The 19,798-nt window shown below is 35.3% G+C and overlaps 1 protein-coding gene across 9 annotated transcripts in view; it reads left to right on the top strand.

The window, feature by feature from the left end:
* SLC4A7 (solute carrier family 4 member 7) overlaps positions 1-19,798 on the top strand; it is a 91,856-nt gene that overhangs the window by 24,974 nt on the left and 47,084 nt on the right. For 5 of the 9 annotated variants that reach the window (XM_045579328.1, XM_036431642.2, XM_045579329.1 and 2 more), the window contains exons 2-7: positions 7,518-7,599; positions 11,201-11,347; positions 14,264-14,402; positions 14,635-14,795; positions 15,608-15,796; positions 17,986-18,354. In XM_045579328.1, coding sequence (XP_045435284.1) covers positions 7,518-7,599; positions 11,201-11,347; positions 14,264-14,402; positions 14,635-14,795; positions 15,608-15,796; positions 17,986-18,354 — 1,087 coding nt within the window. The remainder of the gene's footprint in view (positions 1-7,517; positions 7,600-11,200; positions 11,348-14,263; positions 14,403-14,634; positions 14,796-15,607; positions 15,797-17,985; positions 18,355-19,798) is intronic. The other 4 variants (XM_036431649.2, XM_036431648.2, XM_036431650.2 and 1 more) reach the window with 2 other exon arrangements.

Raw genomic sequence — 19,798 nt, 5'->3', positions numbered from 1 at the left:
TATATCTGGATTTCTTATACCATGGGGAGCCACATCTTACCTGCAAATTAAATTATAAGCTGGACATTTGTTTATCTCAGAGTTTTTCATTCACAGATGTATTCTCAATACCTGGAATAATGCTTGGTACATAGTATGCACTCAGTAAATATTTGTGGATTGAATGGATGACTTCCTTAATAGCTAGTCTTCAAGGAAATGAGACTTCTTTTCATAATCCATCGAACTCCTGGGGAGCAGGGTTATTATCCAGGGGAAGAATAGGCAAACAGACCATGTTGCCCAGAGATTTCCTGGTTGTTTCCTCTTGGATTTCAGTAGAAAAATGCAGCAGAACCCTAAAAACCCCAAGCTACCAGAAACCCCATGCTGGCTGAAGATGGGGAATCTTGACAGGATGCCTATTGGACCTTTTTTTTTCTCCTGAAAAACAGTTCCTAGGTCATGGTGTGTGTTTTTTCCCTTTTGTGTGGAATGCCTGGGCTTTTTTATACATTTCAATTACTAATAAACTTGAGACAGTTTTATAGTTTTATAAGAAAGCCCATCTTGGAAATAGATTATCTTTATTTTTGTTAACTAACATACATACTTGATAACCCTAATGTAAGTATTCCTCTATTTTGTGTGTGTGTGTGTGTTTGTGTGTGTGTGTGTGTGTGTGTGTGTGTGTTTGTGTGTACTGAGTTAGAACTTGGATACATGCATCTCCTCGGAGAAATAGTGCAGCAGATCTTTGTGATATATAGTTTCAGGTAAGAACCCTTCTGAGGCTTTTCATTGTGTCTTGTGATGAAGCATGTGGCAGTAAAGTGTGCCACTGACAAAACTGGCTATTACTTGCCAGTTCTTATGCCTTTGAATTATCTGCTCTTCCATTCTTCATTTCCTTCATCTTTTACCTTTGAAACATTTTTAACTTTTAAGTTGTCTTTAGCTTTGACCATGGCATTTAAAAATTTTTCGAAAGCTTTTTGTCCCAATGTCTGAATTGATCTAGATCCCACTCTGTCTGGTGACAAACTTTTCCACGAGGCTTTTAATATTTTTTCTCTGGGAATCACCTGATTGCCTAAATGTAAAAGTTGCAGTAATTTCCCATGTACCTTTTACATCTCTTCAGCTTATTTTAGAGTTAATGTGTGGATCCAAAAATCCAAGTGAATTCTTTAGAAACTATGAATATCTATCTTTGGCTTTTCATTTCAGGAAACAATAGTCACTGATGATTTCTCCCACTAACTGGATTAGAAAAGAGTATTTATTTGGCTTATCGTAAGCTTTTTACCCAATCAATTTAAAGCTTTCTAATATTTAAGTTCAACTCTTGGTGGTGGGTGGGGACTGGGTTGGGAATTGGGGTTATTTGGAGAAAACTTGTATTTTGGGGAGACTACATTGTTATGTGTATATACTTCGATACACTGCCCTTAGGCATCTTGGATAAAATATGCTAACCTACAAATCAACTTTTAGAACACTAATTACAAACTTGGGTTTTTTTGTATTAGTGAAAGTGTGTTGTAACTTTACAGTATTTTCTTGTGAATTAGTAGAATGTACGTTTTATTTTCTGAAGGGTTGAAGCAGTGTAAATAGGTGGGAGTGGTCCCAAGAAGACCATGAAGCAGCCTCAAAGAGAAATTTAAGTAGGTGGGACTTAAGTCTGTAACATAATCCAAGGATATGTTCAAACTTTTGTGTGCACCAAAATCACATAGAGCGGTTATTAGAAATGCAGATGGTAGGGTTCCACCTTAACCCCTAAATCAGCATGTCTTGTGCCAGACAACGGAAATTGAGTTTTAACAATCGCTCTGTGTCTAAATTTAATAAATCATAAAATCTCTTAAAGTAATACAGTTTTAGGTCCTTATGAAAGTTAGTTGCAGCATTTTGGCATTCCATCCTAGATGATTATGTGTGTATTTCCTATGCATAATTCTCTTATACAATCATAATGCTCGTTTGGGATACATTTTAAGTCTTCATATCAGTTTTAATTAGGTAATTAATGGGTGTTTTTTTATACTTACAAGACTTTTCTGATCTAGATTTAAAGTTATATGGTTGATGAGAAAACATTCTTATAGAAACATGGAGTAACTTTTTTATTCAGATTCAATAAAAGTGTGGGCATCCTCTGTGGATTCTGTGCTTAGTACTTGCCACTTTCACATAGCATCTCATCCTACAGTTCTTTCAGGTGGTGTTAAACTCTTATTTGTAGTTGAGACCAAGAGAGATGGGCAAGGTGGCTTTAAAAGATTTCATACTCAAGTCTACCTCTGTATTTACTTGGTTAAAAGAAATCAAAGCACTATAAAAAATAACAAATCAGAAGTCTACCTCTGCTGCCATAAGTCTAGTTTTACTGTTTTTTTAATGCCCTTCCATTGTTTCATTATACAATTGAAATATCTCTATTCTGGGGACTTTCTTCCATAAAAAGTAGCATGCATTTGTATTTGTGGTTCTCTACTTTGTGTGTGTTTCATTTTGTAATAGTTTACAGATTTTTTTTTTTAATGCCAGTTCATAGGGAATGTCCTTGTTTTGTTCAGTAGCTTGGTATTCCATTGGGTAGTCATTTCCTCTATTAAGGGGTCCTTGGTTTGTTCCCAGTTTTTCCCTGGTACAAGCTGCAATAAATAACCTTGTACGTGTGCTGTTTCACATACAGAGAATTTAAACTTTATTTATGATCACCACTAGATAATTCTCTAATCTGTTGTCTTCTTTGTTATAGAGCAGTTGTATCTGAATAATTACCTGATTTTTTTAAAGTAGAAATTTAAAACCAAGGATAACATAAGTTGGTTAAGATAAGAGTGAGCAATCTTGCATTGATATATTTTAAGTGCCTTTTCATTCTTTCTTGCATTTAAGTTTTCCCAGTGCCTTGGCTTTGTTTTACTTTATAACCACTGACTGGGTCAAAATATTTTGATGTCAAGGGTTGCTCTTTGCTGTTGCTATTTTTAGTTTTCCACTATATTCCTGGAGTTAAGAAATGAGGTAGATTTTTTTTCTAGATATTTAAAAATAACTGGCCTATTAGGTTAAGTTTGAATTTATTATTTTAAAAATATTAAAAGTAAAAACATGTTACAAAAATAATTAAATACTACATGATTGCCTATCTGATATTTCCTACTGCTTTCCTAATCATCAGTGACAGCAGTTTGATATTTAAGCCTTTCAAATGTTTTATATTACCTATGTAACTTTGTTTATAATACTTTTAAAAACCAAAAATATACTCTATGTAGTGTATGAACATACTCTATATTTAGAAATAATGGCAAAGCATTCTACTAAATTATATTATTTAACCTGCAGTATATTTGTTTCAGAAATGTCTTGCCCTCTTGAAATATCCGTGGTTTCATTCTAAGAGATCTTCAATATAAAGTGTTATGTACCCTGCATGCTTTGTTGGATTACTTGTAAAATGTCAAGATCCCCAATTTGTGTGGCCTACTTAGTATTTGCATTTATAGCAGACTGCCTTTCTGATTCATATTTGACAGTTATGGAAGAGCGGGGTAAATGTTTAAGAGAAGGGAGAAATGCAGATGCTTCTCCCCCCCCCCCTTTTTTTTAGATATTAATTTCAGAGAGGAAAGGAGAGGGAGAGAGAGAAACGTCAATGATGAGAGAGAATCACTGATCTGCTGCCTCCTGCATTCCCCCTACTGGGGATCAAGCCTGCAACCTGGGCCTGTGCCCTTGACCAGAATTGAACCCGGGACCCTTCAGTCCACAGGCTGATGCTCTAGCCACTGAGCCAAGCTGGCTAGGGCTAAAATTTTATATACACTAAGTGGCCAGATTATTATGATCTCTGAACGCATAATAATCTGGCCACTCTGTGTGTGTGTGTGTGTGTGTGTGTGTGTGTGTGTGTGTGTGTGTATTAGAGGGGCCTGGTGCATGAATTCGTGCATGGGTGGGGTCCAGCCAGCCTGGCCAGGGGTAGGGTACATGGGCGGTTGGCTGGCCTGCCTGCTGATTGAACTCCTGGTTGAGGAGACAATTTGCATATTAGCCTTTTATTATATAGGAGAGAAAATAATAATCTGGCCACTCAGTGTATGTATATGTGTGTGTGTGTGTGTGTGTGTGTGTGTGTGTGTGTATATATAATTTTCCATTTTATTTTTTCCCATCATCATTTATCCCTTCTGTGCCCTCCACCCCTGCCTGCAATCACCACACTTTTATCCATGTCCATGAATTCTCTTTTTGAAAATTTCCCCACCTCCAATCCCCACCAGAGCTATCTGCCTACTCTCTAGGAGTCTGTCTCTATTTTGCTTGGTAGTTCAGTTCATTAAATTCCACGTATGAGTGAAATCATGTGGTACTTGTCTTTCTCTGTTTGGCTTATTTCACTTAGAATGGAGATATTTTCTCCTGGTTCAATTTTGCTTGTTCTACAAATTACCCAGGAAAACATTCTTACTGAAAACTGAATAACAGTATAGTGGTATTCTCACTTGGCTTTCAGTTGAATGACTTACTTAAGGCTTTACAGACAGTGTCTAGTGGGAGCAGGCTGGAAGGCCATGAGAGGATGTGTTTCCTTTTTATTTTAACATTCCACTTCTTATTTGTATTAGAAGTATTTTTTTATGATAGATGTTTAGAGTGTTTATTGTAAATATGTAAATATTGTGAGATGGCTCAATTTAAGCTATTTTTGAGTGTTAACTGGTCAGTGTTGTCCGTACATCTAAGCTTGTAAGTATATCTGCACAGAAATAAAAGGTTTTGTTGTTGTTTAGGGATCAGAGATAAAGTGCATTGTTTTGCATCCTATCTTGGCAATTGTTCTTTCCTGAAAATTTAGAATGGGAGCAGTTAATCCCTTTTAAAATACACAGCATGCTGCCTCTGGGACAATACAACCTCTGTAGAACCTTTTGTACATGTGCATGATTAGGGGCTAAATGGTATCATGTAATTAGAGGAACGCTAAGGAAAGTTTTTAGAATATGGCACATTTAGTCAATGGTAATTATTAATTATCCTTTCTTGTACTTTTCTGTGTTTTTTTTTTGTTTGTTTCCTGTCTTAGCCTTTACTCCTTCCTAAGGGCTTAAGATTGCTATAAGACAATTTGATTAACCCACATACCTTTGTCTGTCTTTATATAAAAGTGACACATGGTCTACACAGTCTGCTTCCTACTTCCATGAAGACATAGTAAGTCCTTTTCCTTCTCTGTGTTTCCTATGTTGAGTACCAATCCTTTTGAGTCATATACAAGTACCACTTGATATCCAAATGTATTTGATTCTATAGTTTGGATATGTAACCTTCTAAAAGTAAGTGTGAATATCAAGAGATTTGCATTCCCTAACAAACTGAGTCTGGTTCTGAGTTTCGGGTAGCAAATAGTGAGAGTTTGGATAGCAGGGAATTGATTTAAAGTAATCAAAATGATTCAGTTCCTGAGTTTTTAAAGATAGGAGAATGGATACTGAGAGTTTAGATAGCAAGGAACAATTGTATATGAATCTAGTTTGTATACACTGAAAAAAGTTATACACAAAAGTACAATACTTTAGACCCAAAATTGGAAGAGACCTTAAAAGATCATTTATTCAGCCTCCTTTTTTGGTTCTTTCTAAAATAAACTGGTTCTCCAGTGTGTGGACATTGAGAGAGGTAAGAAGCAGACTATGCTATGTATCACTTTGGTCTCTTCTGAGTGCTAAGGAGAAGCTGGACAATAAGAGGAACCACAAAGAAAATGGGAATGGTTGAAAGTTTGTCTTGCTAAATTAAAGAAATACTATAATTGGATGGGCGAAAAAGTAGCTTCATTCTAGAAGAATGGTGTTCAATGGAGAATTAACTGTTGTAATTAATGTTAATATTATTTAATTCTCTCATCTCCAGTCGTCTCTGTTGCCTTCTAAAGTACCAATAGAAGCATAAGGACCTTCTAAGAGAAAAAAATTAGACTATTTCTTTCCCTTCTTGAACACTATTTTTTCCCCTTTTCCTGCTTTGGAAGGTTTATTGGACTTTGCTTCCATCTGAGCCAGAACATTGCCCTGCCCATTTCCTGTTGCCCATCCTTTTGCCCTCTGGGAATGACTGGTTTCAGGTCCTCTACTCCTTCCGTAGCCCCAGCTTCCTGCAACTCATTTCTAGTTCTTCAGCCTCTTCCCTGGCCATCCTTTTCCTGCATTCCTCTTCTCTGTGATTCTTTGACAGAGGTGTTATGGGATGGGCCTCTCTGGTGAGAATGGCTTGCTGAATGAGGTTCCACATTCTGGGGTCCTCTGTGTACTGCATACCCAGCACAAACTTAGTGTGTTGATCCATGCCACTCGTGAAGCTCACATTGGCCTGTATAATAGCCAGCCCTTCCTCAGAACCTTTGTGTATCTTTTAAAAGCCTGGATGTCCTCCTCCAATATGTCTCCCAGTCCTTGTCCCCTGTTCTCTGCTTTTGGAACACTGCCCTCTAGTCTTTGTCACATAAAATGGAACCGGCAGTGGTCATGTGCCCTCCTCGTCAGCCTTGCCCTCCCATTTTGGGTTCATATGTTGGGACACCATGTGGAGAAGGTTTGGGCTTCATAACCTCGAGGTTAAAGGTCAGCAAGTTGAATTTTTCCTTGCCTGGCTCCAGCAGACCCATTCTGGGCAAGGGTCCAGAGTGAACTATATAGCTTAAGTCGAAGACCTTGAGGGAAGAGAATTTGTGTATCTGTCTCTATCTGTGACACAGAATCTTCTGCATAATAATTACATAATGGTTGCTGGTGATTATAATGCTCCTTTGAAAGTTAAGTTAGAAGTTGAAAAGGAAAGTTAAACCTGAAATTTCATTATTTTAAAAATAATCTTAAGCAATATTTCATAATAAATATATTTAGTCTTTGTTGAGCTGGAGAAGGGAACAAAATTATGAAGGTAGACTTTTCACAAGTGTAAAGCTAGAATGTCCTAGGGTATTTAATTTTGGCTTGGTTTTTCCTTTCTATCAGTAAAAAGTGCTTATAACTTTGATTGGCTCTTGGTTAATTTGTTAGTGGTACTATAGGCTAAGTCTGTAGACTTGTTTTTGACAGTTTTATGTTTATTATCCAATCTATTTTAGCTCAGTTAAGTGTTTCCCTTTAATTATACGGCCAAAGTACAAAGAACAAAAAATAAAGCATTCTGTATTGCTACCTAAGGGTCCCTCTCATCCCAGACTTTAATTTCTGATCTGGAGGGTCTTTCTGTGGAAGCGAATATATGTACCATAGAATACCAATTAAAAATCTTTGTTGCCTCGGTTCTTATCATGAAATTTTTGAATTGTCTTCTGTGGATTACAAAGAAAAGCCTATAAGCACACTTTACAAAGAATGAACTTAGCTGTAATTAGAATTCAGTCCTTTGATAGGAAGGCAGTCTTACATACTTTTGGCTACCTCCTATAATGCACCCAATAGTAGGTCCTCACTATATATTGATTCATGAGCCAATGAAAATAATTTCTTTTTAAGGGTCCTGATGAAGAAGCTGTTGTGGATCTTGGCAAAACCAGCTCAACTGTGAACACCAAGTTTGAAAAAGAAGAACTAGAAAGTAAGGCTGTTTACAAACACTTACTCTTAGCAGGATAAACTACTAACAAATGTGCATGTCCTTTGGGTTTTACCTACTGTTTGTTGAAGTATTTGTTGTTGTGAGGAGCATACATTGAGAGGGGTGTTCAATTATATTTTCTTAACATAATTTAAAGATTAATACAACACTCATGTAAACGCTACCTATATCTGCAAATAGAACATTCCATGATTATATACTCCTTGTTGAAAGTATTGGCATAACTTAGATTTATAACATTAATGGTTAGCATGATTTAACTTGGAAAACTGGAATATCAGCTACAAAATCAGTTAATACATTTATTTATTTATTCATTCATTCATTTCTAGCAGGTTGGGTAATTTGTATTAAGAGCAAACTAGAATACCAGCTTAATAAAAGCCACAGTCATCATTAGTTGTCATCTAAATGTTCATTTTATAGGTCTGTTACATCAGCCTTTTAAAGTGCTATAATAACCTCAGCGTAGAATTATGGAGCAAATGAATTCTTTGCCAATCTTTCTTCCCCAAGCAGAAAGAAGTGGTTTCTTTCCTTTTTTTAGAATTTTCTTTTGAAATAAATTTAGATTTACGGAAGAGTTGCAAAGACAGTACAGAGTGTTCCTGTGTACCCTTCGCCCAGCTTTTTCTGTTAACATTTTACGTAACCAGAACAAGTTTACGAGAATGAAAGAATTAACACTGGTATAAGTCTACTAACTAAATTATAGATTTTATTCAGATTTCGCCAGTTTTTCCACTGATGTCATCTTTCTGTCCCAGGATCCATTTGAACAGTTTAGGATCCAATAATATATTTAGTTGTTGTGTCTCTTTAGTCTCATCTAATCTGCAACAGTTCTCCATCTTCCTTGTTTTTCATGACCTTGACCCTTTTGGAGATTAGTGGTTAGTAGATACTTTGTAGAATGTATGGCAGTTTGGGCTTGTCTAATGTTATCATATGAATAGACCAAGATTACGGATGTTTGGGAAACACACCACAGAAGTGATAAACTCTTCTCAGTGTATCATATCTGTGGACATAGGATATCAGTATGACTTCTTATTGGTGATGTTAACCTTGAACCCTTGGATAAGGTGGTGTTCATGGCAAATGTTTTGGTAGACTTATATTTGGGTCTTTTTGAGGACACATTGTTAAGTTAAATTCTTCTGTGAAAACTGGTGTCACTTGGGGTTATTAAGGACATGGAAAGAGACACAAGTGTTCTCCACATTTACCTTCTGAAATGGAGAAAAAAACACCTTGTCTCTTAAATTCAACTTTTAAAGTCTAGACTTACTAGGGCTTACTAGTTAGATTCTGTGAATTACAGGGACTACAGACATTAAGACTTGTAGTAGTAATTTTACTATTTTAAATGTATTTAAAATTTATCCCATCATTTACCATTTAATGTCACACCTCAAATATTAGTTGTCATCTAAATGTGACCTAGAATATGAAGAGAGGCATTTTATTATGTTCCTTGGCCTCCCTCGGTTATCCCAAGGACCCTTAACTTTGTATATATTTAGATTTCAGTATCATGTTTGAGGGAGAGATTAGGTTTATCTCAGAGTTTGACTAAATAGGGCTTTGATGAGAAGTAAGGGTGAAAGAAAACAGAAAGAAAATTAGAACACTCGGGGGCAATAACAAAAACAAAAAAAAATCATAAAGCTTTAGTTTTAAATCTTTGGATTCTAGCATGTTTTTATTTTATCTAAATTGCAAACTCATAAATAAGTCATCTATTTATTGTTAAATTGCTAACTCATAAAATTTATTTTTGGCTTGGTGCATCAGGGCTTGTGTACAAAAACCTGTTAGTACTAATTGGGGTAATAACTTTGTAATTCTCAATGCATAGCAATGAGAATCTGACCCTTTAATTTTCACTTTTTTTTTTGGTATTCAGAAGAAGATAGTTTTGCTAAGATAAAATTATTAAATTTTGTTATAGCTGTCATTTTTGTTTTTTGTTTTTTTTTATCCCTTCTCTTGAGCTATAATTCACTCAAGATCCACCATTTTAAAGTGGATAATTCATTGTTTCTTTAGTATATTTACTGTGTTGTGCAACCATCACAGCTTTCTAATTCCTGAAGTTGCCCACATTCCAAAAAGAAGCACTTTATAATTGGTTTTTAAGTTTGGAATTTTCTGGTGAAATGTTTTCAAATAATTGATAATTAATTTCTACAGTTCTTTAGTACTTACCGAAAATGAGGTAGAGTAATGGGTACTGGGAGATGTTTGTTTGTTTGTTTATATGTTTTTATTGGTTTCAGAGAGGATGAGAGAGGGAGAGATAGAAACATCAATCAATGATGAGACAAAATCATTGATTGGCTGCCTTCTGTATTCCCCCTATTGGGGATCAAGCTCGGGACCCAGGCATGTGCCCTTGGCTGCAATCGAACCTGGGACTCTTCAGTCCACAGGCTAACACTCTACCCACTGAGCAAAACCAACTAGGGCTAAACAGTTTTATTTATGTATTTCAGCATAATGCATAGCTGTAGGTCTGGTATCTTTTATTAAAAAGTGATTATTTACTTTATTGACATTAACATATTGGCAACTAAAACAAGAAGTCAGAGTGTTTCCTTTTTTCAGCCTTAGCTGGGAACAAGTGTCGGACAAATCAGTTTTTTTGCTGCCCTGTCCATGTTTGTAAATGACTGTGAACTCTCCATCAGTTTGGGGCTACAAATAAATTTTATCGAATTGGCAGATTTGCAAATACAGAATTCATGAACAATCAGGATTGACTCTAAGGATGAGATCTTGAATTTCTTGAGGTATTTATTTTCTGATCATCTTATGGAATTCTTAGAAAAGGAATGACATTTCATATTTCAGCATATTACTTGTTTATATTATTTTTTGTATGTGAAAGCAAAAAGCAGCACTCTGCCGATGATTTTGCCTTGTTGCACACTTGTAGTCCATGACCCCTATTCCTCAACACAACTTTGGTAGGAACCTCATGAAAACTATGTAAGAAATAAAATTAATGCTTCTTAGTAGTTGACACTAGTGCTGCTAGCTGTCTAGCTCCACAATTCAGGTTTATTTAGTAGACAAGAGCAGAGATTGCCTTTCATAATCAATTTGTGGTTCAGAATACAAACTCAGGATATTGCAACATCAACAGCAGTTTTTTCTGTTCCAAAAGTAGATGATAACCATACAACTGTATTGCTTTGTTTTTCCAGTCAGATAATTTCTACCCTTTAATTAGAGTATTTGGACAATTTACTTTCAATGTAGCCCTCATTAATTTGGACCTTGCTGACTTGAGATTTTCAAAACTTTAAAGAAATTAGTAAATATTTATGAATATCTATTTGTAAATACATTTTTATAAAGTATTTATAGTTAAAGCATATCTTAAGGACCTCTACTAACTAGGGTTGGCCATATATGTGTAGTGCTCTGTAAAATAAGAGAAGTAACAGACTAGCTTTTTAAATTATGTGAACTTCTATGTAATTCTTTTCTATGATACTAAATTTGGTATACTTTTGTGCATATCACTTTTTTTCTTGAAAAACCAGTAATATGTTTTTGAACCATTTGCTAGGTCACCGAGCTGTGTATATTGGTGTTCACGTCCCATTTAGTAAAGAGAGTCGTCGACGTCATAAGCATCGTGGACACAAGCATCACCACCGGAGAAGAAAAGATAAAGAGTCAGATAAAGAAGATGGACGGGAATCTCCTTCTTATGGTAAAAGAAAACAGTTCTTTTCTAAAAAGATTTTTTTAATTGAATGTTTTCTTTTTAAAATTGTATGTCTGCAATAATTTGGATACATTGTATGCATTGAAGGATATTAATTGAAGTAAGAATATTATTTTCTACATAAAAATACACTGAGTGGCCAGATTATTATGATCTCTGAATGCATAATACCCGTGTTTCCCTGAAAATAAGACATCCTCTGAAAATAAGACCTAGCGCAACTTTGGGAGAAAAAATTAATATAAGACACTGTCTTATTTTTGGGGAAACAGGGTAATCTGGCCACTCAGTGTATATCCTATATAATAAGAGACTTAATATGCAAATTTCCCCCTTAATCAAAAGTTAGACCAGCAGGCAGGCCAGCCCAACTGCCCATGTCCTTTCCTCCTGGCCAGGCTGGCTGGACCCCACCCATGCACGAATTCATGCACCGGGCCCTTCTAATACACACACACACACACACACACACACACACACACACACACTGAATGTCCAGATTATTATGTATTCAGAGACCATAATAATCTGGCCACTCAGTGTTTTTAGTTTATAGGTTAAAGTCTACTTGGGGTAAATGCGAAAAGTAGGGGGCTTTGTTTTCATTGTATTCCAGTCTTGGAATTGTGCAAGTTGAGTTTGGCACTCACACTTCAATTTAGTAGAGTTTTATTTATCTTTTTCTATTAATATATTTTATTATTTACATGAGCAATGACCAAATATCTGGAATTTTCAGGATCCGGAAAGAAATTGAATATTTTATTTCATTTTTAAACATTTTGGCCAGAAGATCTTATCTACCAAGCTGGATTACTTGATTATTTAAGAAAAAAAGAGTGCTCTGATTTGATAATATGGTTTATGGAAGGATGGGGTTTTGTTTGAAAGTAGAGAAACATGGAAGTACCAAAAGACAAGAGAAAATAAGAAGAAAAAGGCATAGAGTAGAGGAGAGTATTATCTGATAATAAATATCGTTGGTGATGATTTAAATGGTCCTGAAGGTGGGAATGGTCACTTGCCCTTAGTTGGTAGTAGTTTTTTAGGACAAGATGGGCCCACATGGCCCTCTTTACACTAGTGTGTGTGCCTTCCAGCAAAGCTCTGTGAGTTGTGTCCCTTTCGACACTTGTGTGCTATAGTAAAGGAACGTTTTTGTGAAGAGGGAAAGAATTACTGTGTATAATACAGCTACAGTATGAACATAAGGAAGAAAATACTGATGGCTTAGTAATATTAAGTGCCAGTTCTGTGCCAAGCATTGCACCAAGCCCTTGACATACACTTTTTTATTTACTCTTCTCTGTATCTTTTAGGAGATGGGTATTATTGTTTTCATTGTACAGATGGAGAAACTTCAGCTTAGAGAGGCAAAAAGGTGGCCTTAACAGCCTGCATTAAAAGATGATAATAAAATATTTTAGTGGTCATATAGCTAACAAAGGTCACATGGCTAGCCATGGAAAAAGATCACTAGTGAACTTCGATGATGTAAAGCAATTTAGAAGTATTTAGCTGTTCCATGTCGTGTATCCATCCAATTTAGGATATCTTTGGCTGTTCTGTGAGTGGATCAGTATGTGTCTGTAATTCATACTGTATAAAAAGGCACACAATATTTTTATAGAAATGCAGTTGACTTAACTGTGAGTAATGTTTATCTGTTCACTTGGGTGGGTGATTTGATGGTTCAAGCTAAGTTATGATTTTGAAGTCTTAATTCAGTGGCTTGAAAATAAATTTGGCATAGGTCATATTTATGACTTTTTAATGGAATAACTATCCCTAGAAAAGTTTTATGCTGCTGAGTTTGGTTTATTTTGGTTTCAACTGCCAATAGGTATCCTAGAAATTGCTATGAATGAAGTCCCTTCATTCTTTTCCCCACTCTCTAAAAAGAGGTTATAGAGGACTTTGGCTTCTGACATGATGGAATAACAGGACTAATTGGATTTGCCCTCCCATTTTAAACAGCAAAATGGGTAAACTATACAAAATGGTAATTTTTAGACATTGGGCAACAGGCAGCACAGGCTCTGTGAGAGGATAAGCAAATTAGATGAGCTCTATGGTTGCCTTTCCCCCTATTGTTTATATCGCCCTCTTTCTGGAGTTTTTTTCTGTTCAACTTTCTTATTCTGTTCTCTGCATCTCTTAACCTTTTGTGCTTTTCATCTTATTTGTCATCAGTGCATTCTGTCTGACTTCCTCAGATCTGCCTTTTCCTTTAATAATTCTCTCACGTTCAGCAGAATTTGAATTTGTTTTTTAATTATTGCTTATTGTTGTTTGATAGTTTATTTCAACTGTCCTAGACTAGGATTTATGCACATTTCTCTGTTTGGAGATACCATACTGCATAGTTAGTTTAAATTCGGATGCCATGCATGGGGTATTTGTTTCTTATCATGACTGCCCTGTCTCCCTAACCTCAGCTGACAGAGTTTGGCTCCTCCATGATATTAGGAAAAGTTGGTTTCTATATATGTATAGTTTGGGGTTTTTCATATTTTTTGGAACTTGGAAATTTTCTTTTTTTCACTCTTGAACTTAGCTACATATAAATTACATATTTTTTAATGTTCTATTTTACTTAACATTTCCACATATTTTTATTGAGGGAAAAGTCCTGTCTTTGAGCATAGTATTTCCTGTAGTTTTAGATGTTGCTTATTTTCATTTGTTTGTTTTTACATCAGTTAGTTACAAGATTAGTCTTATTTATTTTTAACATATAAATTTTCTTTTTCATATGTGATATGATCTTTCCTGTGTATTTTTTTTCTTTTTCTTTTTTGAGCTTATTTATGTATAACCAAAGGATTTCCCTTTCGAAACTTAATTTAATCTTTGGATGGAGAACAGTATTGAATGCATTTCAATTCTTATTTTGTTAAGACACACCGTCCCAGAGGGTTCAGTTCATCCTCGGGACTGAGGATGATGATGAGGAGCACATTCCTCATGACCTCTTCACGGAGATGGACGAGCTGTACTACAGAGATGGCGAAGAGTGCGAGTGGAAAGAAACTGCCAGGTAATCAGCACTAAGTCTCTGTAAGAAGAACTGCAACAATAACTTGTGACTAATAGATATTGTAGACCATTGGCCTAATTGGTAGAAATGCGTTTCTTAACCAAATTGTGTTTTGGTGGTGGTGATCCTTGTTTCTCTTTAAAGGAACAATTTTACGTTAATCATATTAAAATAGACCAATGAAATCATTATTATTTATATATAAAATATTTTTATTTATTATCCATTTCAGATGGCTGAAATTTGAAGAGGATGTTGAAGATGGTGGTGACCGGTGGAGTAAACCCTATGTGGCAACTCTCTCTTTGCACAGTCTTTTTGAACTAAGAAGTTGCATCCTAAATGGAACAGTCATGCTGGATATGCGAGCAGGCACTCTAGATGAAATAGCAGGTTATAGCAAATTGATGCTTTTATGTTTAAGTTGTACTGAAATTAGAGGTTCTTAAGTAAGGGAAATAAAGTAGAATTTTTAGACCTTGCTATAGCCATCCAAATTAAAAATAGTCCAATCACCACAGTAATTTATAAATGGCATCCTCATCCATCTCCCCATCCCCTATACCCTCCTTATAGACTAATATAATCATCTTCCTAGAACTTATTACTTCATGATATTTTATCTATTTGCTCATTGTTGCTATACCTCTGGAAGAATGAGAGCAAAAACTTAATCTGTTTAGCTTACTGCTGTATTTCCAACATATAATAGGTACTCAGTAAATAGTTAAATGATTAAATGAATGATTTAAGATATTCATCTACAGTTTTGGGGAAAAGTATGAGGCAACACAATTAAATACCATCACTTCTTAGGAAGCCAATATTATTGAATATTCAGTTTAATAGAATTTATTATATTATTATCAGGAAAGCACTTTCAACTATAGGGAGGCTATTAGTGTGTAACAGTGGCTTCTTTATAAATAATAGTACTTATTAAAATAAGGCTCTTTATGTAATTTGTTCATTTTTGTTGGATAATGTTCATATTTATCTTGATGCATACATTATTCAGTACAAGAAAAGAATAATGCTTTCCAGAGCTATGTAAGAATCTCATTTTCTTAGTGCAGTTTCACTTACAGTTTATTCCATGCTATGTAAGAATCTCATTTTCTTAGTGCAGTTTCACTTACAGTTTATTCCATGCTATAATCATTCAAGTGTTAGTTTATTTATTTATTTATTTTTTCTTGGAATAGATTTGGTATTGGACAACATGATAGCCTCTGGCCAGTTGGATGAATCCATTAGAGAGAATGTCAGAGAAGCTCTTCTGAAGAGACATCATCATCAGAATGAGAAAAGATTCACCAGTCGGATTCCCCTTGTGCGATCTTTTGCAGATATAGGCAAGAAACATTCTGATCCTCACTTGCTTGAAAGGAATGGTGAGATAAGTTATGGCGTCCAGTTTTTTCTAACACTTCTATTCTAACAGCATTTTAGTATGTTACAATTAGCATTTGGGAAAAGAAAAGTATTTTTTCCCCAGATAATTACACAGGCCATTTTCTTTTTGGCTATTTTTAAAAAAGAGTGTTATTTGTTTATTTTGAAGATGTAATTTCTAAAATGTTTTTTCAATGTGACAGAATTATCTGTAGAAATCATTTAGATAAAAATGAAGCATTCACTCTATTAATATGGCAACTTAAGTATCAGTAATATTTGAATACTGTCACTATATCTAACCCTGAATTCCTTTTCCTTTCTGCTTTTTTGTGTCCGAGAATTCTTGTATCATTGATTAAAGAGGCTTAGATTATGATCTATAAATTTAGTATAATCTTTTTAAAATTCTAAATCTTGGGTTTGAACTTTATTATCTATACTAGATTTTTGCTAGTGATTAAAAAAATTTTTTTTTTTTATCTCTTGAATATACTTTATTTCTGGGTATAAACAAGTGTTTTGGTGTTGGTTTCCTGATTTCACTGCTTTTTCTTTATATGGTTTGTGAAAAGTTTTTATGATTGCTCCTATCTTATGCTAGAAGTAACCTAATTGATGTCTTCCACAGACCTATAATATTTCCTCTCTTCACTCTCCTTCATGGTCTGGCAGTGGGGTTATATGTGGGGAGACTTTGTTTTGTTTTGTTTTGTTTTGTTTTGTTTTGTTTTGTTTTGTTGTTTTAGCCATTTACCTTTGTCACTAGCTTAAGGCTGGGACACATGGAGGCCTTGCCCTTCCTCTTTTTAAAGCGGAGGATTACATCACTGGGGTTCTATTTTGGCTGTCAAAGAGAGCTGATGACAGCGACTCTGAAAACCCAGGTGCAGAAGGTTAGAGTTGCTTATGAGGGTCACTGTTTCCTCTCCCTGTTGCTATTACTCAAGGCTTAGGAGGATTACAGTGAGGAGGAGTGGAGGATGGGCCACAATGTCTTTCTATCCCTATAATAATAAGGCTTTTAAGTGTTCTACAGGCAAACCGCATAAGTGATAGGGTTTAATTTATCTAAAGTTGACAGTAACCATTGTTAGCTCAGGGTGAAATACTTGAGTTCATTTTCTTCTGATCATTTGACCACTAAAATAAAAGTATTTTTTTCTTTCTTTTTAAACTTTATTGTTGACACTATTACAGGTGCCCCCATCCCCACTCCTTTACCTACCCCACCCAGCTCCCACCCCCCAAAAGTCTTTTTAATCTGTTTTAAATTGGGCCTTTGTACAGTTAAGGAAGCTTAAGAATAAAATAAATCTTTTATGGTCCTAAGTACAATTTAAAAGCACGCCTTGTATGTCACATTTTGCCTCTCATCTACATCTTTCATGTATTATATGTTCTCTACTTCCATGAGATGGGCTCATTTACCCAGAGAGACCCTCTGAAATCTTTATGCAGTGGTTCCAGATTATTCTCCAATTGTCATTTGGTTTCTTTTCATCATAAGATAATGGGTGTTTGTGTTTTTTTTAATAAGAGAATTGTGTTGTTTCATTGCTTGTATTGTAATTTAACAATTTCCCTGCATGTATCTTTATTTTTTAACTAAACACATTGGTTGTTTATGGGTTGAAGATTAATCTTTATTTTTAATATTCTGGGATCTTTGGAGCATGTAGCTTTGATTACTTAGACATAGATCATATGGGATTGATAGTTACATTTCTTGTTTTCTTAAAAACAATGGAATTTTATGAAGCTATACTTGTAGTATAAGCTGTTATTACTGGTAAGTTTTGTGTTGGATTCTATTTCTTAGATTTTTGTATTATGTTCTTATTTAATATTTAAGCAGCAACTTTGCATTGATATTGTTCTTCTTTTTTTTTAAAAGCCACTATTGGACATTCTAATTATTAATAATATTGCCCACTACCTTCTACATTAACAATTTTGTTGTTACAAAATTTTTTTTTGGATTCACCTTCAGGGAACTAATTACAGCTTAAACAATTTTACAGTGACTTTCTAATATTTAAAAGTCTGATTGCCTGATAGCATGAGTTTGCAGTGTTGGGTCTGGAAAGCTTGCTATTTACAGTGTGAATTGATTTTTTTTGGTGTGTGTTTCTATTTGTCTTCTGCAGTGAACTTCATCATTTTTCATTTATTTGTTTTACCTCAGGGGAAGGCCTTTCAGCCTCCCGTCACTCTTTGCGAACAGGCCTGTCAGCCTCAAACCTTTCCCTGAGAGGAGAATCACCTTTATCTCTTCTTCTCAGTCATCTTCTCCCTTCTTCGAGAGCTGGAACCCCTGCAGGCTCGAGGTGTACAACCCCAGTGCCCACCCCTCCAAACAGCCCTCCTTCTAGCCCTAGCATCAGTCGCCTGACCTCCAGAAGTTCCCAACAGAGTCAGCTGCAGGTCCCAGAACTACTAGTTTCTCCTGCCAGTGATGATATTCCCACAGTAGTAATTCATCCGCCAGAGGAAGACTTAGAAGCATCGAAAGGCCAGGAGCAGAAGAATGAGGAAAATGTTGACATAACTCCAGGCAACTATTTACAATCCTCCCCGCGTGGTGCTTTCTGCCTCTGGGTCACTTGCACTTGGAATGCCTTTTAGCACCGAGCTTTAGCAGCATTTGTAGATGATGCTTCTAATTTATTTTGACTTCTGCATGTTCCCCCCCCCCCCATTACAATATATTTTAGAAAAGAATTGCATTATTAAAAATTTTAAGTTATAAGAAGACCACATGACTTAATAAGCCCTTTCAAAAATTTTCACTGAAATCTACAGGTCCACCCGCATTTAAATGGTTCAGGAAAATGTAGAAGTTTTGATACATAATCTTTCAATTTGCCATGATTTTTAGAAAATGGTGGCTTTTCTTATGCATTAAGGTGAATAACGCATTGTGCATGAATGATAATGAGGTCAGGTGCCTTTTATCTACTTTTTGGTGCTTTTGTCCAAAGAATGCAGTATGTTTTATTTTATTTTATTTTTTTTAAATATATTTTATTGATTTTTTACAGAGAGGAAGGGAGAGAGAGAGAGAGCTAGAAACGTCGATGAGAGAGAAACATCGACCAGCTGCCTCCTGCACACCCCCTACCGGGGATGTGCCCGCAACCAACATACATGCCCCTGACCGGAATCGAACCTGGGACCTTTCAGTCCGCAGACTGACGCTCTACCACTGAGCCAAACCGGCTTCGGCAGAATGCAGTATGTTTTAACCTTTTTGACAATAATAGGATCTAATGTTCTTGTTCTCATTTTCTCTGAGAAGGTTGATGTTTCCTAAGGACTGCCTCAACTCATCATTATTTCAAGATTAGTATTATATTTTGGAATAGATTTTAGTTGTCTGTTACTTCATTAATGTCATAACTATCTTTAATCCAGATTGACCTGGAACTTTTTAAGGCCAGTGTTTATGTAGTTGTGGCTAGAGTATATTTTTGTATGTGAATTAGAAAAATTATTTCTTAATGGATAAAAGTTTTGTAACTTATTTAAGGTTTATGTATTGTGAAAATTTTGGCTCTTTTATGCTAACGATATGTACATTGATACATCCATTTATGCCCAATTCATATGAAGTATTCTTTAGTGACTACTGAGAGTCAAGTATCAGTGTGATAATATTCAAATACTACCTACTGTTTTTAACCACATGGTATTATCACACTTATTATAATACCAATAATATGTAACACTTCAATGGTAGTTTATAGTTATTAAATTAGCCTATTTAATAGGTATAAAAATTTGTTAGGTGGTTACAACCATTTTCAGAAACTCAAACTCGGAAAAGTTAAATAATTTCCCCTGGGTCATACTAGCTAATACGTGACTAAAAATCTCTATATGCAAGCCTCACACCCTCTTTATTGGCTATATCCAAACATGCCAAATGCATTTAATGAAAGCTCATTGTACTGCCCTGGCTGGGTGGCTCATTTGGTTGGAGCATCGTCTCATATACA

Source organism: Pipistrellus kuhlii, unplaced genomic scaffold, assembly GCF_014108245.1.
Source record: "Pipistrellus kuhlii isolate mPipKuh1 unplaced genomic scaffold, mPipKuh1.p scaffold_m20_p_11, whole genome shotgun sequence".
Classification (NCBI taxonomy): Eukaryota; Metazoa; Chordata; class Mammalia; order Chiroptera; family Vespertilionidae; genus Pipistrellus; species Pipistrellus kuhlii.
The sequence above is the reverse complement of the archived record's forward strand: the minus strand, read 5'-3'. Positions and strand labels throughout refer to the sequence as shown.